Here is an 18,191-nt window from a genome sequence, read left to right as displayed (position 1 = left end):
CCGGGGTAAGTCACGTAAGTTACACATGACTACTAGAAGAAACGGCGTTGTTGCGTTCAATAAAGGGAATACTCGAGATTTAAAGCTATAGTTACAATCCAAGTGATGAGATTAGACTTCAACACATTAAATAAGTCGTTGAAGGAATCCCAGAGGCAGTTATGATTCTGGTAAATTCCTAACTACCTCTCTCACTCTCTCTTCTCACCTCTCACTTCTCTCTCTCTCTCTTACCTTCCTCACTCGTCTTTTTCCTTCTCTACTTTCAGGTAAATCACCATTGGAGCAGCTGATTAGAGATCCATAGTTTAGCTACCATATTACATGCTTCTGTACAATTTGAGTGTAATTTGGATTCTTCGTATCACTAACACAAATAATTGTTGCCTCTATAGTTTTCCTATTCTAGTATATTACATTTTAATCACATGAGTATGATGTATTCTTGTAGCAGATTTTAGAGAGTTTTCTAATGTTAATGAATTAAATTAATTTACCATAAAAATATATTAATAGATCAAGTTTACACATGGCTTCACTAATTTTATCACCTCGGGTGAAATGACAAATTCTAGAGTTAGCATGTCCAATTAAGAAACACATTGAAAACTAAACTTAAAAATACGATCTCCATAAGTCCTATAGCACAAGTGTCTTCATAAACCCATAGTTAATATGTTCATTAATATCAATAAATAGATATCAAAAAGTTACAATTTCATTATCTTCTTTTGGGAATCAAGAACTAATATAGTTAGAGTTTTTGGCGAAAAACGTCCTTTAACTATACCCGTAACCTAAACTACATCCTTCACATATCATTGTAAATAGAAAATATCTTTGTTATATCCCATAATTGACAAGTTGCATCCTTCCGTTACTCTAAAGTTATAAAACTAACAGAATAAAGCTATTCACATGAGTTGCACGTGACGTCCCACACCACCCAAAGTATTTCGTCGCTCTCCCTTTGTCCTACCTTTCCACTACAAAGAAATCCAAACCATCATTAGACCTTTGCACAGTATTTCTTTTATGTTCTTTGCAACCAAAAGATGGTACAAGTAAATGGTAGTAATATCCAGTGATCCACCAACCAAATACAGTCAAAACGCACATGCAAGTTGAGTTCACGATAGCGAAGTCTGCAATCTCACCATTATAATACACTCAACATTACATCAAATGAAGTAGCGTACTGCTACAACTATGGAGCTTTAAACGTTAGAAGATATAATTGCACTTACAAAAAGTAAATCTTGGTAATTGTGTACGCGTAAAACCGGGCATAAAGCTACCCCGATTTTCCGGTAAAGAAATGAGAGGATAGCCCGATCCAATATGACCTCGGATAAAGTCGAGGGCTCTTATGGATCTGAGCCCGGAAAGGATGAATGATGCGCTAAAATCCGGACACGGCCAAATATGGGAAGAATCGGTTCGAGCAAAATAAAGAATCGAGACTAAAGGAAAGCCGGTTGGAAAGGACAAACAAGGAGACGTCATATCCGCCCTTAACCGAATATTATGGCGCAAATCTCGCCAAGTATCAACAATGTATCACGGTTTACCAGAGAAAAAAAAAGATTTTTAACTTATTTAAACTTCTACTAAGATTGAAACTCACCTATTATATAAAGAAATAACCTTTTTATTTTTAAGACCACGGTTGGCACACATATCAAAACATTAAAGTCAATTTTTGTTCGTTAATTACTGTTCAAAGTGTTCTTCCGTTGCTTATTTGTTTAATTGCAATCGAGCCCGTTTCCCGATTTAATCTAAACCAACTTTCAGTGTTCGCCATAAGTGAGGCTTAATCATCCATTGTGTTTGATTTGATTGTTTTATCTTCCTTTAATTCAATGATTTACCATTCTTAGGTCATTCGTGTTAAATTAAATCACATATACTTTAAACCGTGTATAAATTCAATTGTTATTCATTTTAAGGGTAAACACTAATGTAACTATATAATTGTAGTAGTAATTTTTTCATCATTATTAGGCTGAGAAATATTAACAATAATGAAAATGACAAAGCTTATAGAGTATGTTCCTATTCCGATCAAAGAGAGTCACGAGGAGCCTAGTGACAAGATAATAAGTTGTATTGCATTCCATATATTTTGCAGCTAAAGCTTGACTGGTTGTCTCTATCATCTGAGTGATTGTAAGTTGTATTTGGTTTGGCACATACGTGACAATTACCTGGTTGCGTCGTTATTTCCTTTTGATTTCTTTGGTGCAAAGTAGTTTGATTTCCATTTTTAATTCTTTTTAATTTGTTTGCAGAGTGCTGTAATGCAAGCCCTTTCTGAGACTTAGTTTTGACTTCTGAAAAGAAGAGAGGCTCAGTTAGTTGAGAAGACTTTGAAATTTGCAGACGGCAATGGTCGTTGAAGCAGACTTGGTATCTCACGTGAATAACTTTATTCCGTTAGTTTTATAACTTTTGAGTAACGGAAGGATGCAGCTTGTTAATTCTGGGATATAACAAAGATGTTTTCTGCTTACAATGATATGTGAAGGATGTAGTTTAGGTTATGAGTATAGTTAAAGGACGTTTTTCGCCAAAAACTCAATATAGTTATGTCATATGTAATATTTAAGGGGTTGTTTGGTTCAAAATCACATTTATCCTAGGATTATCTGGGATTATAACCAGAGTAACTAGATGTTTACATAAGATAGTTAATCTTATGATTTTGGTATATATTTTATTTTAATTTTGAATAATTCACACAATCAAATATTATATAAATTTGATCTTAAATTTTATACAGAATAACCCCCTTAATCCCTATAACCAAACAGCCCCTTGTGTTTGTGAAATGTGTTAAAAAATCAAGAGTGTTTTTGGAGGGAAAGTGTCGCGGGAAAAGACCAAAAGTGAGAGATAAAAAAGAAAAAAAGAAAAAAAGAAAGAGGAAAAGAGGGAAGGTAGTTTGTTAGTCAACGATAATTAAAGCAATGTAGCGTAGAAAGACATTTGCAGGTCCAAAACGAATATGCAATCTCCACCGTTCACCACAAGATGCCATCTACAAACCGATCATACACCGTTAAATTAAAAGTCCAGCGATAGAACAGTGGCTCTGTCACAGTTATCCGACATGGCATTTAACCGGTTTTAAATCCGGAATTGGAGTCCGCAACGCATTTTAGTACACAAAACACAAAAAGTGCTCCCTACTGTGTGTGTGTGTGTGAGCGTTGAAACGAAGAGAGAGAAAAAGAAGAGAAACTCAGTTAATGAGAGTGTAACTCGGCGAGGTGAGCACTAAAATCCCCAATTAGAGCTCGCAAATCTCTGTAAGTACTCTTTAATTGTACATCAATTTTATGCATATTTCACAAAAAATCGTGCTTTTGTTCTGTATTTGTACCTCGCTATGTTTTATTTGTGTTAAGAGATTTAGTTTTTGCAGCTTAGGGTTTCGCAGATTTCATAAAAAAATTGGATCTTTATTCTTTTTCCTTTTTCTTTTTCGCTTCAGTGTGCTAAATACTTCGAAGATATAATTTGCACTTAATTCTAGACAATGTTGCTTTGTGTTTTCTAGCTTAATATTAAGCTGCACTAGTTATGCCAATTGCTGCAAATTACGACAAAAATACTGCCAATTGCTGCAAAAACATTGCTTATATGTTTTGCCTGTTACAATTTTGCATATTCATATGCAGTTTGTTCCTGCTACTTGCTAAAAGTTTTAATCTTTTCGATTATTAGAGTTGAATATTAGTTATGGGAGAAGGGGACGCAGTGACTGAGGTAGCGGAGGCGCCTGCTAATGGGAATGTGGCAGTGGAAGATAAGGGTGACGCTATTACCAAGGACTCGAATGTGGAAAAGGATGGAAGTAAGGAAGTGCAAGCAGAGAGCAATGAGACCGATAAAGACGATGCTGAAAAGATGGATATAGACAGAAAAGAGGCAAAAGAAACCAACGTAGAAAAAGAGGTGAAAGAAAGCAAAGAAGAAAAAGAGGCAGAAGAAAGAAAAGAAGAAGAGGAAGAGGTGAACAAAAGCAACAAAGCTGAAGAAGATGAGAAAGCTGACCAGGAAATTGAAATGGAGGAAGAGGTGAACGAAAGCAATAAAGTTGAAGAAGAGAAAGCTGACCAGGAAGTTAAAGGGGAGGAAGAGAAGCAGGAACCCAGGAGCGACACAATGGAAGAAGATATAGCTGAAGAGCCAGATAATAAGGATGATGAGGAGGTTAAAAAGGAGGCAGGTGGAGAGAAAAAGGATAAAGAAAGCAGTGAAGAGCGTAAGGATGAAGAAGGGTCTAAGAAGAGTGTTAAGTCGAAGGGGAAGAAAGACAGGAAAAGGAAACGAGAGGTTGTAAAGAAGAAGGAGAAGGAAATAGAGCCAAAAACTCCTGCACCCTCAACAATTGACCGTCCTGTACGTGAACGCAAATCTGTTGAAAGGCTGGTTGCATCTATTGACAGAGAATCCAACAAGGAATTCCGTATTGAAAAGGTATGTTATACTGTTAATGGCATTTATTGTGTCTTCCTTTTTTGCTTATCCAGATTTTAGGCTCATGCTTCACGTTTATTGTTGGTTGTGAGATGAATTCCTGTTTTCTGTGTTCTGCAGGGTCGTGGAACTGCACTGAAAGATATTCCTAATGGTATTTTACTTGCTAATTCCCTTGGTTTTAATTGGCTCTGAATGAGTTACTTGATGTTATTTCAGGCTTGCTTTCTTTTCTTTGTGCCCAGATTATCCTAATCTATTTCTTGGGATTTTCACATGTAGATGGTCTGTGAGGAAAACCTTATATGTAATAAACTTTGATAATGGTCAATGATATTATCTTTTAATTCTAGTGTGATATCTCTATTGTAAAATCTCAGTTTGGTCCCTGACCTCACTCGATTTCATATAGCTGCAAATTAACATTGTCAGCGGCTCAACATCTTTACTTTTTTTTTTTTAAAACTTCAGTTGCATACAAATTATCCAAAAGGAAGACTGAAGAAACATTCAAATTGCTGCACACAATTCTCTTTGGAAGGCGCGGAAAGGTAACGTCCTGACTTAGTTCCTTTCTTTGTAAGATTTGTCTCTGAATTGTATTCTTTATCTTACCCTTGGTCTTCCTAGTGAAGAACTAGTCATTTCCCTTAAATTCTCTGCTTGACAATGAATATGTATCTTTACCAGTTCTATTTAACTTTTATCTTATGAGTACATTAAAGAAAGCCTTATAAGTTTTTCAGCGTATATTTTGATTACTCTATTCTTCAAATATGTTAAACATGAGCTATTTTACCAATTGCATCTTTCTAACTTCCATTTTTTCTCCTCAATCTATGCAATTATTAAACTTGTTCCTAACACTAAACCTTGCTATACACTAATATCTATTATTGTAGCTTTGCTATTTGTAAAAGAAACAAAATGTTACAAGTGACTAAAAGTAGAGGCTTCTTGGCTTTAAGCACCTCTCTCCTGTTGGCGGATACGCTCCATCCTCCTAGCTATCTCTACAACCTACTAAAAGTAGTCCTGTCTCGATCTCTTGTGCCATCCCAAATCTATCACCATAATTAAGGCCTCGAAGAACCTTCTTTGTCTCGGTAGGAGTCAAGAAAGCTGCACGACGAGACAACCTTAAAAATCTCATTTAGAATTTCCTTGTAGCTTTTGGTTGGTCAAAGTACCCAAATTGATTGACCAGATGCAATATGTATTCCACACCTACACCAGTGTCGATGTCGTGTCGACACGGGTGGGTATCGAAAGTGAAAAGTGTGAGCAACTTTGATATAAACTTGTCTGTGACATTTTACTTACTGGATAAGAAAAACATAAAAGAAGATTTAAATTTTTTGGAACTTTGGTATGTCATGTTGATGTTGAGGTCAGTGTAAAAATTGAGTTTCTCTTGTTTATGATGACGCTATATCCCACCCAAGGGTGTGATCTAGTGGTCAATAAAGTGGGGGAGAACCATGAGATCTCAGTTCAAATTTCAGTGGAAGCAAAAAACACTAGGCATTTTCTTTCCTTTTGTCTAAGCCTTGGTGGGTAGAGTGATTCGATGTGTTGGTGTGAGATAGCAGGCACCTTGTGTAATTAATCAAGGTGTGAGCAAGCTGGCCCGGACACCACCGTCATGTAAAAAGGATGAGGCTATATCCTTCAAAAAGTAGGAAGTATAATTCCTGTAGGGGAACTTTGAAGTCTGCTCTTTATGATCCACTTATATCATGTGATAGTCTAAATGGATTGGTTTTACTTGATGTTAATTGTTCCGCAAAATAGTCATCTTTCTTCTTCTCCTATATTTTACCCTTCGAAGGAAGATAGAATATGTATATATAATCACTGAGAAGAAGTAACAATTATTTCACCATTTATCTTGAAGAAATCACTTACATCATTTTATGTAAGAACAAATCTTGTTGTACTTTATTATGCATTTTGGATTTCATCTGAGCAACATTGTTAGTCTACTTTTCTTCTTTCGCAACTCAGAAGCAATGTGAGAAGTGAAGTGGTGCAAATAATTTTGAGATCATTTGCAGCTTAGTCTGTGAACAAGTTTGTATTTCTTAGAAAAGAAATGGTTTGTTCATTTTTTTCTAGTTTCTAAGAAGTCACATCATGCCACGTAAGCACCATATGATTTCTTCTATTTAGATAACAATATAAGGTACTTTTTTTTTCTTTGCCAGCATGCAGTTAAAGCTTTATTCTCAAGAAGAGATATATTCCTTATTTGAATTAAGATCTGTGAGTAATTATTACCAGAGTATGCTTGTCTACATTGGATTCTAAAGTTTAGGAGATTGCTCAACCATTTTCTTATACTCGGAATTTCCCCTTCTTTTTGTCTGGCAATGATGATGATTGAAGCACTTAGCGTGATTCTTCTACTGATAACTTGATTAGGACTATCTGCATGTTACTAGATCCCCACTTATGGAACTAGTCAGCTGGCTCACATCCGCTAGAGTGCTATTCAATTATGATCTCGTCTTGCTACTTTCAACATTTTATTCATTTTGCTTATAGTTCTTGTCCTTTGCAGGCAGCTCAGATCAAGAGCAATATTTCACGGTTTTCTGGCTTTGTGTGGCATGAAAATGAGGTATTGACATCCATGTTTCAAAATGATGACTATACGAGTAAATGACTATCCCATTGCCTTTCCATCCCTGGGATGGTGGTCTGGGAAACTTGAGTATAAACCTCTCTTTGCTTGCTCATACTGATTGTTTATGTATCTCAGTCATTATCTTATCATTATGCTTTTAGAAATGCTAAACTTTAGAACATTGTATATTGCAGGAAAAGCAAAGGATGAAAGTAAAAGAAAAGCTTGACAAGTATGTAAAAGAGAAGCTGTTGGAATTCTGTGATGTACTAGATATACCTGTTTCAAAAGCTACATCAAGAAAGGTGAGTTCATTTGTAGCTGCATGTTAGACCTTTTTATTTCACATAAATAGTTATTTAATTCGTCACATGCAATTTGCCCTACCAGTGAATTACATATCAAAAAGGGAAAAAATTATCTTACTGAGAGAAGGCCAAATAGGCAGTTGATAATTTGCTTTTGAAAATTGACTCTGAAAATTGACTCGCCTATTTCATAGTATGAAGATTGCATCTTGTATTTAGTCTTTCTCTCAAGTGTTTTAACTAATTAGGAGCTTTATATGCATCAGGAAGACATGGTGACAAAGTTGTTGGACTTTTTGGAAGCTCCTCATGCTATGACTTCTGAGTTGCTTGCTGAGAAGGAACAGGTTGGTGACTTCTGATTGTTGTAAAAGCATATGTGACTTGTTGTATTTGTTTATAGTGTGCTGACACTTCTCTGGTTGAATGAACAGTCAAGTAAAGGAAAAAAGCGTAAAAGAGAGAGCAAAAAAAGTCCCTCCTCGGCATCTGTTAGCTCGAAAGGTTCAACTAAGGTATTTCTCTTTCTTATTAACATTAATTGAGATTTAGTAGTGCAAGACCAACAAAGAGAGAATTTTTTGCTTGCAACTGGCAACTTGTATCTGTGGACTTTATTATATTTCATGACAAAATTTGATTAAAAAATTAATTAAATTTCATTGCACAAACTATTTGGTTTTAGTTTTACTTGTTCTCACATTTTATTCTTAACTTGAGTTTCTGCATCCACATCCTATGATCTAAGTGGGTTAATATGCCATATGACTTAACAATGTAGTTCCCAAATTGTTTGCACAGTTTTCCTGGTGTTTTAAAGTGACTTTTTCTGGGGATTGTCCAGAGTTATAGTCTGACTTGAATCAGTTAAAGCCATCGCTTTGTAGCTTAAAGCAATGAGTTATCACTTCTCAAGTGAAGCCATGCGCTTCAGAGAAGTGTGTGCTTCGAATGCTGAAATAAACAGTCTGTTATTTGAATCTCAACTTTGAGGAGTAGGATTGTTGAATGCTGAAATTAGTCTTTTTTCTTTTCTAAAATGCAATTTGATAATTATATTACTATATTCGTAAATGTGGTATTTTTAACTTCATAAATTGTGTGCTTCACTTCTGGCTTTTTGCCTCAAGCCCCATGGACCCATTAACCTTTTCTTTGCGTTTTTCGCTTTCAGAAACACTGATTTGTATAGAGGATCTTTTCTCCTAAGTAAAAAAGAAGAGAGAAAGTTATCAAACAATTAGCTAAAATTTTGCTGTCTGGATACTTATACTTTATTTACAGAGTGGAAAGAAAACTGAAACTGCATCTCAAAAGGCTGAGAAGAAGAAGACTGTGCATGAGTCAGAAGATGAATCTGAGCAAGAAGATGACCATGAGGAGGAATCTGAAGAGGAAAAGGCTAATGGTGTTCCTGAGAAATCTGATGATGAGATGTCAGAGCAAGCTGAAAGTGAGAAGGAGAGTGAATCTGAAAATGAGTCTGAGGAGGACAGGAAAAAGCATAAGCAAAGTTCAAATAAATCTTCAACAAAGAAAGAACCTGCCGAGAAAGCTAAGACCAAGAAACCTGCAGTCGCTAAACTGCCTAGTCCTGCTCCCAAAAAACCCCCTTCAAAATCACCAAAGAGCTCAAAGCACAATGCCAGTACTGATGCAAGTCCTAAAGTGGTGTCTGCAAAGAAGAAAAAAGCTGAAGTAGTTAAAGAAAAATCTTCAATACCAAAGAAGTCTACTTCCAAGGAAAATACTGGTGAGAATCTTTTATGGATTGTTATGAGGTGTTCAAGGATGGTTGGTTTTGTCATGATGATTATCAAAGGTATTTTTAACGTGCTTTTGTGCTTTGCGAGCTTTTCTATTTGTGCAGGGAAAAAGATTGTAAAGGGAAAAGACAAGAGCAAAGAAGATAAATTGAGACCAAGTGATGATGAACTCAGAAATGCAATTTGTGAAATTCTTAAAGAAGTTGACTTCAACACGGTGAGCATTGAACCGTAATTAGGTTGCGTGTTCCTGCTGTGACAATAAATGTTGTTGTACTTTCTGCAGTTCATGGTCATTTGGACGTATATTCTTCTCTGTAGCCCTTTTGCTATGATGCAGAAGTTTTTCAAGGTTACTCGTGGTCTATAATGGAACACAAGGGAAAGATCATTTTTCCCCCAGAAAAGTATTTGCTTAATTAGAAGCTTGCATAATGCTCTTCATCCGCCCATTCCTCAGTGAAGCTCTTAGGCCATTGCATATTTTGAGTGATAATATTTCCAGAGTGGTTCTTTACGTTCCAAATTTTGCATTTCCTGAATTGCTAACAGTGTTTTTGTTTGTGCTTGCAGGCCACCTTCACTGACATTCTGAAGCAACTTGGTAAGTGTGTATTTCTCTTTTGGCAGTTTTTTCGGGGAACAAAGATAAAAAAAGATGCTCGGTCTTGTTGATTATTTTCTGGTAGTTAAGTTATACTTTGAGAAACATGATACTCCATGAGGTCATAGTAGCAAGATATTTGGATGCCAAAAGAGCACTCACCTTTTTTCTAACCAATGCATGGCAATTTTTTTTCTTCTGCAGCCAAGAGGTTTGATACAGATCTCACACCCAGAAAATCATCTATAAAGATTATGATCCAGGACGAGCTGACTAAACTAGCTGATGAGGAAGATGACGAGGAAGAGGAAGGTGATGCTGAGAAGGATGTAAAAAAGCCTTCTGGCAAAGGTGTGAAGGCCTGAAAAAACATGGGTAGAATGTAATCACAGGAAAGGTACCCTACACTATCGATCAATATCCAACCTTTCTCTTCCTCGTGAATTTGTGCCTTGTGAGTTCAACCAGCTGTAATCTATTCTTAATGTCTCGTTTTTCAATTAACTCTTCGAGTAGGATATTGTAGAGCTATAAGCGCCTAAGCCCAGTGCCAGATTACTGCTTGTATAAACACATTTGTAGTTTTAATTTTAATTTTTCTGTTAACTTAATCGGCTGCCCTGATCATGTACTATAAATCTACAAGTATAAATTGTTAGAATCAACATGCATTTGGGTCTACTTGGGGCTGTTTTCGTTTCCATTTTTTATGGTGAGGAATTTTCCCTTTTCTTTTTGGTTGCTTAATGACTTGTTTCTCTGCCTGTTAAATTGTGCTCCTGTTAAGGAAGCCTGGAATCTTTTAGAAACTTGCTATATCTTGCCTAAGGCTAACTAATGTTTGAACAAGCTGTGTTAATAGATCAGCTATTGGCTAGTGGCCAATTGGATGGTGATGTTTGCCCATGCCTTTTAACTTTTCCTACAACGTAAAATTTGTGGGCGTTTGGATTTAGGAATTGAAAATGTTTAAAGTGAGGTGGAAAAGGAATCATCCCACGTAGAGAATAATTAAGATTTAGACTTTAGAACGGTAGGCCTGTCAAGTAAGACCATGTTGTACCACTTCCTGGTGGAACACCCACTAAACAAGAAAGTACAATCACTCTAGTGCCTCTTATTGTTTGATGATAACACTGTGATTTGTTGAGTTCCAAACTAGTGATGAGTGCCCCGTTTCTTTTTGCACTCTGCTTTTTTCAGTAATACCATGTCATTGGTGTTCTTGAGCTTCCAGTCATTTTATGGTCTCATCTTTGTATCACCAGTTAAAATGAAGACGGAAAGAGCCAAGGACTTTATTACTCGAGTGGTTGTCATAATATGCTCACAAAGACTTATTTTCAGTTCATTTGTATCCGTGAGTTCTATAAAACAACATACCCAGTATTATCCCACACCGTGGGGTCTGAGAGGGTAGTGTGTACGTAAATTTTACCCTTACCTTGTGAGGATAGAGAGGCTGTTTCCAATGTATCCATGAGTTCTACATGAATGAATATTGTTCGCGACATTTTAATTTGATTGCATAAACAAGACTTTGTTAGATATTCAGCAAGGAAAACATATTCTACTCTATTGATCCTATATCAAACTACTTTAAGTGAGGTTTTGTAGCTTGGCATGCGATGTATCAACATCCCAACTCCCCTGGTTGCTGCTTAAAATCAGATCTCACGTAAAAAATTACTAAGGCGTTATGATACAAATATGTTATTTTTAGGTATTCAACCTTTTGGTGAACTCAAAATAACACACTTGAGATAATTGTGGATTGTTTCCTTATATTTAAATTGTAAGTGGACATCGGAGATCATTTCATCTACCAGACATGTAGTGGACACTTAACCTATTTACATTGACACAGGAGAAGTGTAAATCTTTTGTTACACAATCAAGTTACTGACAGAAACTATGATGTAGACATCCGTTTGCTGCCATGTTTACACCAAATTGGAAAATGTACACACGTATTTACCAATTTACATATTTGTAGAACAAAAGTAAGTATAATCATAGGCTTCAATAGTTGTAGCCTGTAGCGCTACCTTGGCCTCCCAACATCAGGAAATCGAGACCCTGCATTACCAATCCCTGCATCATTTCCAGCCGTCTGATTGTATACTCCGGTACTGTACGCGTGTCCTTGATGATGCTGACCCATCATCATCATGCCATAGTCCTCAACATAACTACTCCCCATATTCACTGATCCACTATTCTCTTTGTCTTGTATTCCAGCCATGGTGCTCTTTTGCCCTTCTAAGTCCCTGAACCTCTGCAGATAAATCTTAAGGGGCTCAATGTATTCTTCAAAACCAAGTGTTGTCATTGCCCACAACAAATCATCACCGTTGATGGTCTTCCTCTTCTCACGCTGACACTTATCTGATGCTTCCCCAGTAATGAAACTGATGAATTCAGAAACACATTCTTGAACTATCTCTTTAGCGTCCTTTGATATTTTTGCGTTTGCTGGTAAAGCTTTCTTCATGATTCTGCTCACATTTGCTATTGGAAGGAACCTGTCTTGCTCTCTTAGTGAACTCTCGCTCTCTCTCTGCCCTCCCGATTCATTGTCCGAATCTGCCATTCGAATTGCTTATGCTATATATGTTGTTTTCTTAGGCTTCTAGATCAGTATAAAAAGTATCTGTAAACGTGAACAAAAACGAAACAGGGCAAAATATGTTGTTGAACTTGGTAAAAGACTCAAACTTTATGAATCTGTTTCTATCATTCTTGATCAAAATGGGATTCTTTTCCCCTAAAATACAAAAAACAAGAGCTCTAATGGTGTACTTTGTAGAGAACTGAGTTAGAATTCTGAACTGCTGACACAAAAGCTTCAGAACAAGAAAATGGAGGAAAGGCTGTTGGAGAGGTAAGAGTAGAGAGTGAGGGGACAGAGTTCTAACTTCTGAAGATAGGATAAGATAGGAGATAATGAGGTTCGTTGGATGAAATAATGGTTAAATAACGGTATGAGGGTGAGTACGTGGAAGCATATGATTGGTTTGTTGGTTTTGCCGAAAGATCTGAGACGTCTGTGTCGTATGTGGGGCATGGTCGGTTAGGATAGGGTATTTTTAATGGACAATGGAGATATTATCATTGCTTACGTGGATCATTAGCCTTTTTCTTTTCGTTGTTATAATAATCATAATCATAAACATATTATACTCAAGCTCCTACCTGTCATATGTTTCAATACCGTGTCATATTTCTTCCTCTACTCATTATGGGTGTAATAAAACTAGTTATATCAGGATAGTTATTTCATTTTTAAGGTTACTAGCCTATGTATTATGGATGTCTACTTGTAATCACATTTTAAATAATTTGATGATGTGAAAAAAAATTACGCTGTTAAGGAATAAAGTTGAACTCCTGATTATTTGTTGAAAAATAAGTTACCGAGATAAGCCTGTTTAGGAATGAAGGAGAAGATTAAAGGGAGCGCAATATTTTTGGGAAACACTGACAGTCTGAGAGCTCTTATGCATGAAGTTAATTAGTGTAAATGTAAAAGGATCTATCATAAGAGAAAATCATTTTTCAAAAAACTTACCTGGAAAAACATTTCCAAGAGGCATTGGAAGAAGAAATATAAGAATTTAAAGCATAGACAAAATGTACACAATTATCTGTGAGGAGTAAACGACTTTTTAGGAATACGTAAAAAGTCTAATACTACCACAGTGCTTATCCGCTGCGCATGTGAAACAATATTTTGCCAATTTAAACAGAGACGGGAAACATACAATTAGACGCAAAACGCAAGTAGATAGTAAAAAGATGAAGAGTTCATGTAAAATGACTGAAACCATGACTATGTCATAGCTAGTATTTCATATACACTTTCACAAGCCTATAAAAGGAAAATTTTATGTACACTTGTAACAGAAGAAGAGCTCTAAACATCATATGGCCAACAAAAAAGCTGGGTTAAAAAAAAGAGACCAAGCCTATAAAAAGAAAACTCTATGTACACTTGCAGAAGAAGAATGAGCTCTAAACATCATATGCCCAACAAAAAAACTGGGTCAAAAAGAAAACAAAGATGATACAAGAAGAAAAATGATTACTACAACAAACGCCCGAGCAAGAAGGGTGCAGATCGGCGCCAACCTGTGTCAAAAATCCTAACACATTACATCAAATAGCAAATTTCTAGGATAATCTGTCACTCGACTTACAGAAAATTGAAGTCTGAAGTCACCAAATGTTGGATTATTCAAGTCACATTCAACTAAAACATACATGAAACAGAGGCTAAAAACTGAGACATAACGTTCTATTAGCAATTCAATCTTCACTAAGAGGTAAAGCCATGTAATATAACATGCTCTCTCAGACAGAGCTTCAAGGCATTTTGAAGATATACCATACTTCGTCCAACAGCTTGCTCTATCTCCTCCAGGCTATCATCACAAGAAACCAAAGAACTACATCTGCAATCAACAACTTGCAGAAATAAATAATCAAGATTGTAACTACAAACAGTATCATGTGATAGAGATCAAACTTCAAAGTCTAAATTAGCACACAAATTCTACTAAAACCATTAAAGATCTTCAGCTTAAATTGGAATATGGATCACTTTCTATTTAGTATCTCTACCTAGTGAAAAACCCATCGAACTTGGGATGGACTAGCTAGTGTCAACCAGAATCCGAGAGAAATGCTAACTATAGCCTTTCGCAGCGAAGGAGTGAGTGGCAGTCAAACGCTAGGCATCCCAATATCCCAAAAACAGTGTAAATAGAAAACCTGATAGGGTTCTTTCTGAATAACTAAGAGACAAGACATGAAATTTGACAAAGCCTGGGGTGTCCCGAAGGCCAATATATTTTCCAAGTTCCCACAATTCCAATAGCTAGACATATCAGGTTGAAAGCTACCACATAACAAGGGTGCAAAGACAGAGAGATTTAGAAAAGATATATATTTCTGTTTACTTATGGAATTGAATGAACAACTTAACACATTCCCTAAGAAACATCCACTTTCCTATGAAATTAGATTCTAAATACAACAACAATAACCCAGTATAATCCAGTATAATCTCACATGTGGGGTCTGGGGAGAGCAGTGTGTACGGAAACCTAAGCCTGGGGGATAGGGGGGCAAAATTAGATTCTAAATAATATTAATATAATCTTTAAAACTGGTTTTAGCCCAAAGATTTTTTATTTATTCCCCTCCCCTTTGATTCACCTTTAATCCCCTTGTTCGAGCTATTGCTCCTTTGGTGACTTGAACCCACGACCCTGGGGTTATAGGTGGGGGGTTTTTAGCTCATAGAATTATGCAGCAAGTCCTAAGAGAAACAATTCCCATGACTGACCAGTGTCAAATGATGAAAATTTTGGTAAGATTAAATTCCACATATAATAATAACAGTCACCTTCCAACTAGCCCAGACAAGCCCAAACAAAAGAGAATATGAAAATGATCGAGCTTGAGAGAGGTTTTCGAACAATGAAAGTTCATCAGGGGAACAACAAACACAGATAGCATTCACTACCAAAAGCACTAATTAAACATAAGATGAGTTGTGAACTTACTTCTTAGTGCTGAGAGACCAGAGCTCCTTCAAAAGGAACACTGAAAGAGCATCAACTAACCATATCAAAGAGCAACTATCTGATGAAGCAGGTGGTGAGAAATCCTCTTAGTAGAAAGCTTAATACACATGGCAAACTCTCAGTGGATTAGCTCCTAATCGATTTCATTCTAAAGTATCCTTGATATTATGCAGCTGCAGATCACTCAGAAGTTATACGCCGCCTCTTTCCATAATCAGCATCCCTTGATCTTGACCGATGGTCTTCCTCATGTGATAATCGTGATTTGCTGTGTCCCCTTGATGACCTTCCTCTCTCATCATCATCATATTCTTGCTCACGGTCCTTGTACCTGTGATGATCAGCATATCTATCTCTATCATCCCTATAACGATCTCGATCACGATCACGCCCTCGTTCTCGAGAACGTTCACGATTCCTGTCCCTCTCCCTGTCTCTTGCGACATCTTTATCATCTCGGTATCTCCTCTCTGAATAATCATGATCATTCCCTCTATCCTTTTCACGAGCCATGTCTCTATCATAGGAAGGTTCTCTGCCATCTCGATGTTTTCTATCTGTAGAACCAGACCAATCACGCTCTGATCCCCTGTCTTTATCTTTCAAGTTATTAGGCCAAGCCCCTCTATCATGAGTTACTTCTCCATACTGATGATCAGACCCAGCTTCTTCCGCATAACTTGACTCTCCCACTCTACCACCATGCTCGTCGCCAGCCCATGCACCCGCATTAGGATCAGACCACATCCCCATGTTCGGCCCCTCCATACCAGCACCTGGCATCATTCCCATGCCATTCATTGGCATTCCCCTGCCAAAGAATGCAGGATTTACATGAGGAGCTACACCAGGCATCCCAACTCCTCCAACAGGTGGAAAAGATGACAACATACCAGGAAATGGAGGAGCTGGACCACCAGGGAATCCTCCGTAACCACCCATTCTCCCCATAGGCCCTCCTCCAAAAGCAGGATCAAAGCCCTGACCCATCATTGATTGAGGATGCAAAAGTGGAGGTGCACCACCCATACCTTGTCCAAATCCACCTCCACCATTTCCCATCAACCCTCTTCCTCCAATCCCACCAGGCCTGTTTCTCAAAGGACCCACAGGCCCCCGATTTCCCATACCTTGAGGGCCTCCTCTGCCCCAATTTCCTCTACCATAACCCCTGTTGCCATCCCCACCACCTTGGTAATTGCCACCAGTAGCAGTGTTGTTATTTCCAATTTTATTACCAGCCACATCAGCAGGCCCCCGCCTTGCCTGGGGAGTAGCAGTCTGGGCAACCTGTTGATTTCGATTCACCTGAGCTTCACCCATCCTCTTCACATTATATGGTGATGATGCAAAGGCAACCACACATGGCCTCCCATTGAAAACATGTCCATTCATCCCTTCCTTACAAGCTGAGGCAGCAGAGGAATCATGAAACTCAACCTGGCAATATCCTTTAGACTTCCCACTAGCTTTTTCTTCGAAAAATTTCACCTCCTTCACTAGTCCATACTTGCTCAACTCCACCTCTAGCTCAGCATCCGTTGTCCACCAATGTAAATCGCCAACAAAAAGAATCGCCCCTCCACCACCACCTCCTCCTCCACCACTAGCACCCGCACCTCCACCAACGATATTACCTGCCCCGTTCCCATTAACCCCTCCTTGCCTCACAAAATTGCCATTCCCTGAATTTCCAACATTACCAGCATTTCCAACAGCAGCAACACCACCAGTGTTAGGCTGTTGAACCATCACCGGATTCGGAACGTTACTACTCACCATCCGCTCCACTAAATCACCCATCTTACCCTCCGATGAGCGATTTAACTCAACCCTAAACCCACCACCAGCAGAAACCCCAGGCCCAGCTGCAGCACCTACTGACCCTCCTCTAGCAGAAACCCCAGATGCTACATCCTCCTCTTTTATGGGTTTCGTCTCAACCTGAACATTTCCACCTCCACTTTCCGCCACGGCCGGCGGCGGAAATGTTGCCGCCGGAGGGGAAAGTTCAGGTTTTTTCTCAACCTCATCATTTTTAGATACTACTAAATCTTCATTTTTACGAAAAGATTGGAGAAAATTCTCACCAACATTTACGTCGTTATAAAGATCTTCATAATCATCATCTTCTTCAACAAGAAAATTATCATCGGCAACGGCGGAGATTGCTTCGTTCCTATGGAACTGCTCGATTGGTTCCCCACCTTTATTTTCGTCCATGGCTTTTATCTATCTAAAAAGCTAAGGTTAGGGTTTCGTAGTTATGAACTGTAAGAAGCTGAAATTCTAAATTTTTAATTAACTAGCAAATATTACAAGAAAAATATTCAAAAACGAAGTGAATAGCAAATTCAGATTGGGGAAAATCTTACCGGAGAAGCTGTTTGAAAAAAGTTCGAAGCAGAGAGAGAGAGGGAACTATCTAGAGAGAGAGAGCACAAACCATAATCTCTGGAAAGTGGTGAGCTATTCTGACAGGAAGCTTTGAGAAAGAGGTAGTAATATTAGGCGTGGCGAATGGTTACTTTGCGCGGAGATGCGTATCCCACACTTCTAACATTTGCCTCTATTGACTCACCACGAGCTAACCAAGCTGGGTCCAGTGGTTAGTACTAAGGGGTTAATGGTTTGGTTTGGATTATTTTTAAAAGAAATTAAACTAAATAAGTTGATTTTTTAAATATTAAAATCAAACTAACCCAATTAAGTCGGTTTTTTCTCGATTTGGTTTATGTCGGATTTTGTCGGTTTTTTCGGTTATTTGTCAATTTTTTCTTAAATATAAGACATACACTACCAAAC

At 37.6% G+C, this 18,191-nt stretch overlaps 3 protein-coding genes across 4 annotated transcripts; 1 reads left to right on the top strand and 2 right to left on the bottom strand.

Annotated features, from left to right (window-relative positions):
• The first annotated feature begins 3,153 nt into the window (after positions 1 to 3,153).
• Positions 3,154 to 10,476, top strand: LOC107801416 (DEK domain-containing chromatin-associated protein 4). Its single transcript, XM_016624746.2, has 12 exons — positions 3,154 to 3,314; positions 3,733 to 4,488; positions 4,609 to 4,642; positions 4,960 to 5,039; positions 7,052 to 7,111; positions 7,312 to 7,422; positions 7,692 to 7,772; positions 7,860 to 7,940; positions 8,710 to 9,178; positions 9,296 to 9,408; positions 9,765 to 9,795; positions 10,000 to 10,476. Exons 2-12 carry the CDS (start codon positions 3,748 to 3,750, stop codon positions 10,158 to 10,160), a joined length of 1,962 nt encoding a protein of 653 aa, XP_016480232.1. The 5' UTR covers positions 3,154 to 3,314; positions 3,733 to 3,747; the 3' UTR covers positions 10,161 to 10,476.
• A 1,019-nt stretch (positions 10,477 to 11,495) lies between these two features.
• LOC107801440 (nuclear transcription factor Y subunit B-3) lies at positions 11,496 to 12,735 on the bottom strand. Its single transcript, XM_016624768.2, has one exon. It carries the CDS (start codon positions 12,386 to 12,388, stop codon positions 11,840 to 11,842), a length of 549 nt encoding a protein of 182 aa, XP_016480254.1. The 5' UTR covers positions 12,389 to 12,735; the 3' UTR covers positions 11,496 to 11,839.
• Positions 12,736 to 13,862: 1,127 nt separating this feature from the next.
• On the bottom strand, positions 13,863 to 17,904 carry LOC107801425 (uncharacterized). Of its 2 annotated transcripts, none has more exons than XM_016624753.2 (3): positions 17,762 to 17,904; positions 15,366 to 17,618; positions 13,863 to 14,249 (listed from the first exon to the last, which is right to left on the bottom strand). In XM_016624753.2, exon 2 carries the CDS (start codon positions 17,607 to 17,609, stop codon positions 15,567 to 15,569), a length of 2,043 nt encoding a protein of 680 aa, XP_016480239.1. In that variant the 5' UTR covers positions 17,610 to 17,618; positions 17,762 to 17,904; the 3' UTR covers positions 13,863 to 14,249; positions 15,366 to 15,566. The 2 variants fall into 2 exon arrangements, with proteins under 2 accessions (XP_016480239.1, XP_016480246.1); XM_016624760.2 differs by having other exon boundaries at positions 15,366 to 17,622; positions 17,762 to 17,899.
• Positions 17,905 to 18,191: the final 287 nt, after the last annotated feature.

Source organism: Nicotiana tabacum, chromosome 10 (assembly GCF_000715075.1).
Source record: "Nicotiana tabacum cultivar K326 chromosome 10, ASM71507v2, whole genome shotgun sequence".
NCBI classification, from domain to species: domain Eukaryota; kingdom Viridiplantae; phylum Streptophyta; class Magnoliopsida; order Solanales; family Solanaceae; genus Nicotiana; species Nicotiana tabacum.
The sequence above is the reverse complement of the archived record's forward strand: the minus strand, read 5'-3'. Positions and strand labels throughout refer to the sequence as shown.

Excerpts from the sequence above, each read along its gene's own strand:
- LOC107801416 (XM_016624746.2), top strand. The coding sequence starts at position 3,748 with ATGGGAGAAGGGGACGCAGTGACTGAGGTAGCGGAGGCGCCTGCTAAT. Across the intron at positions 4,489-4,608 it reads AGGAATTCCGTATTGAAAAG|GGTCGTGGAACTGCACTGAA; the intron begins GTATGTTATACT and ends TGTGTTCTGCAG. Across the intron at positions 7,941-8,709 it reads GCTCGAAAGGTTCAACTAAG|AGTGGAAAGAAAACTGAAAC; the intron begins GTATTTCTCTTT and ends CTTTATTTACAG.
- LOC107801440 (XM_016624768.2), bottom strand. The coding sequence starts at position 12,388 with ATGGCAGATTCGGACAATGAATCGGGAGGGCAGAGAGAGAGCGAGAGT.
- LOC107801425 (XM_016624753.2), bottom strand. The coding sequence starts at position 17,609 with ATGGACGAAAATAAAGGTGGGGAACCAATCGAGCAGTTCCATAGGAAC.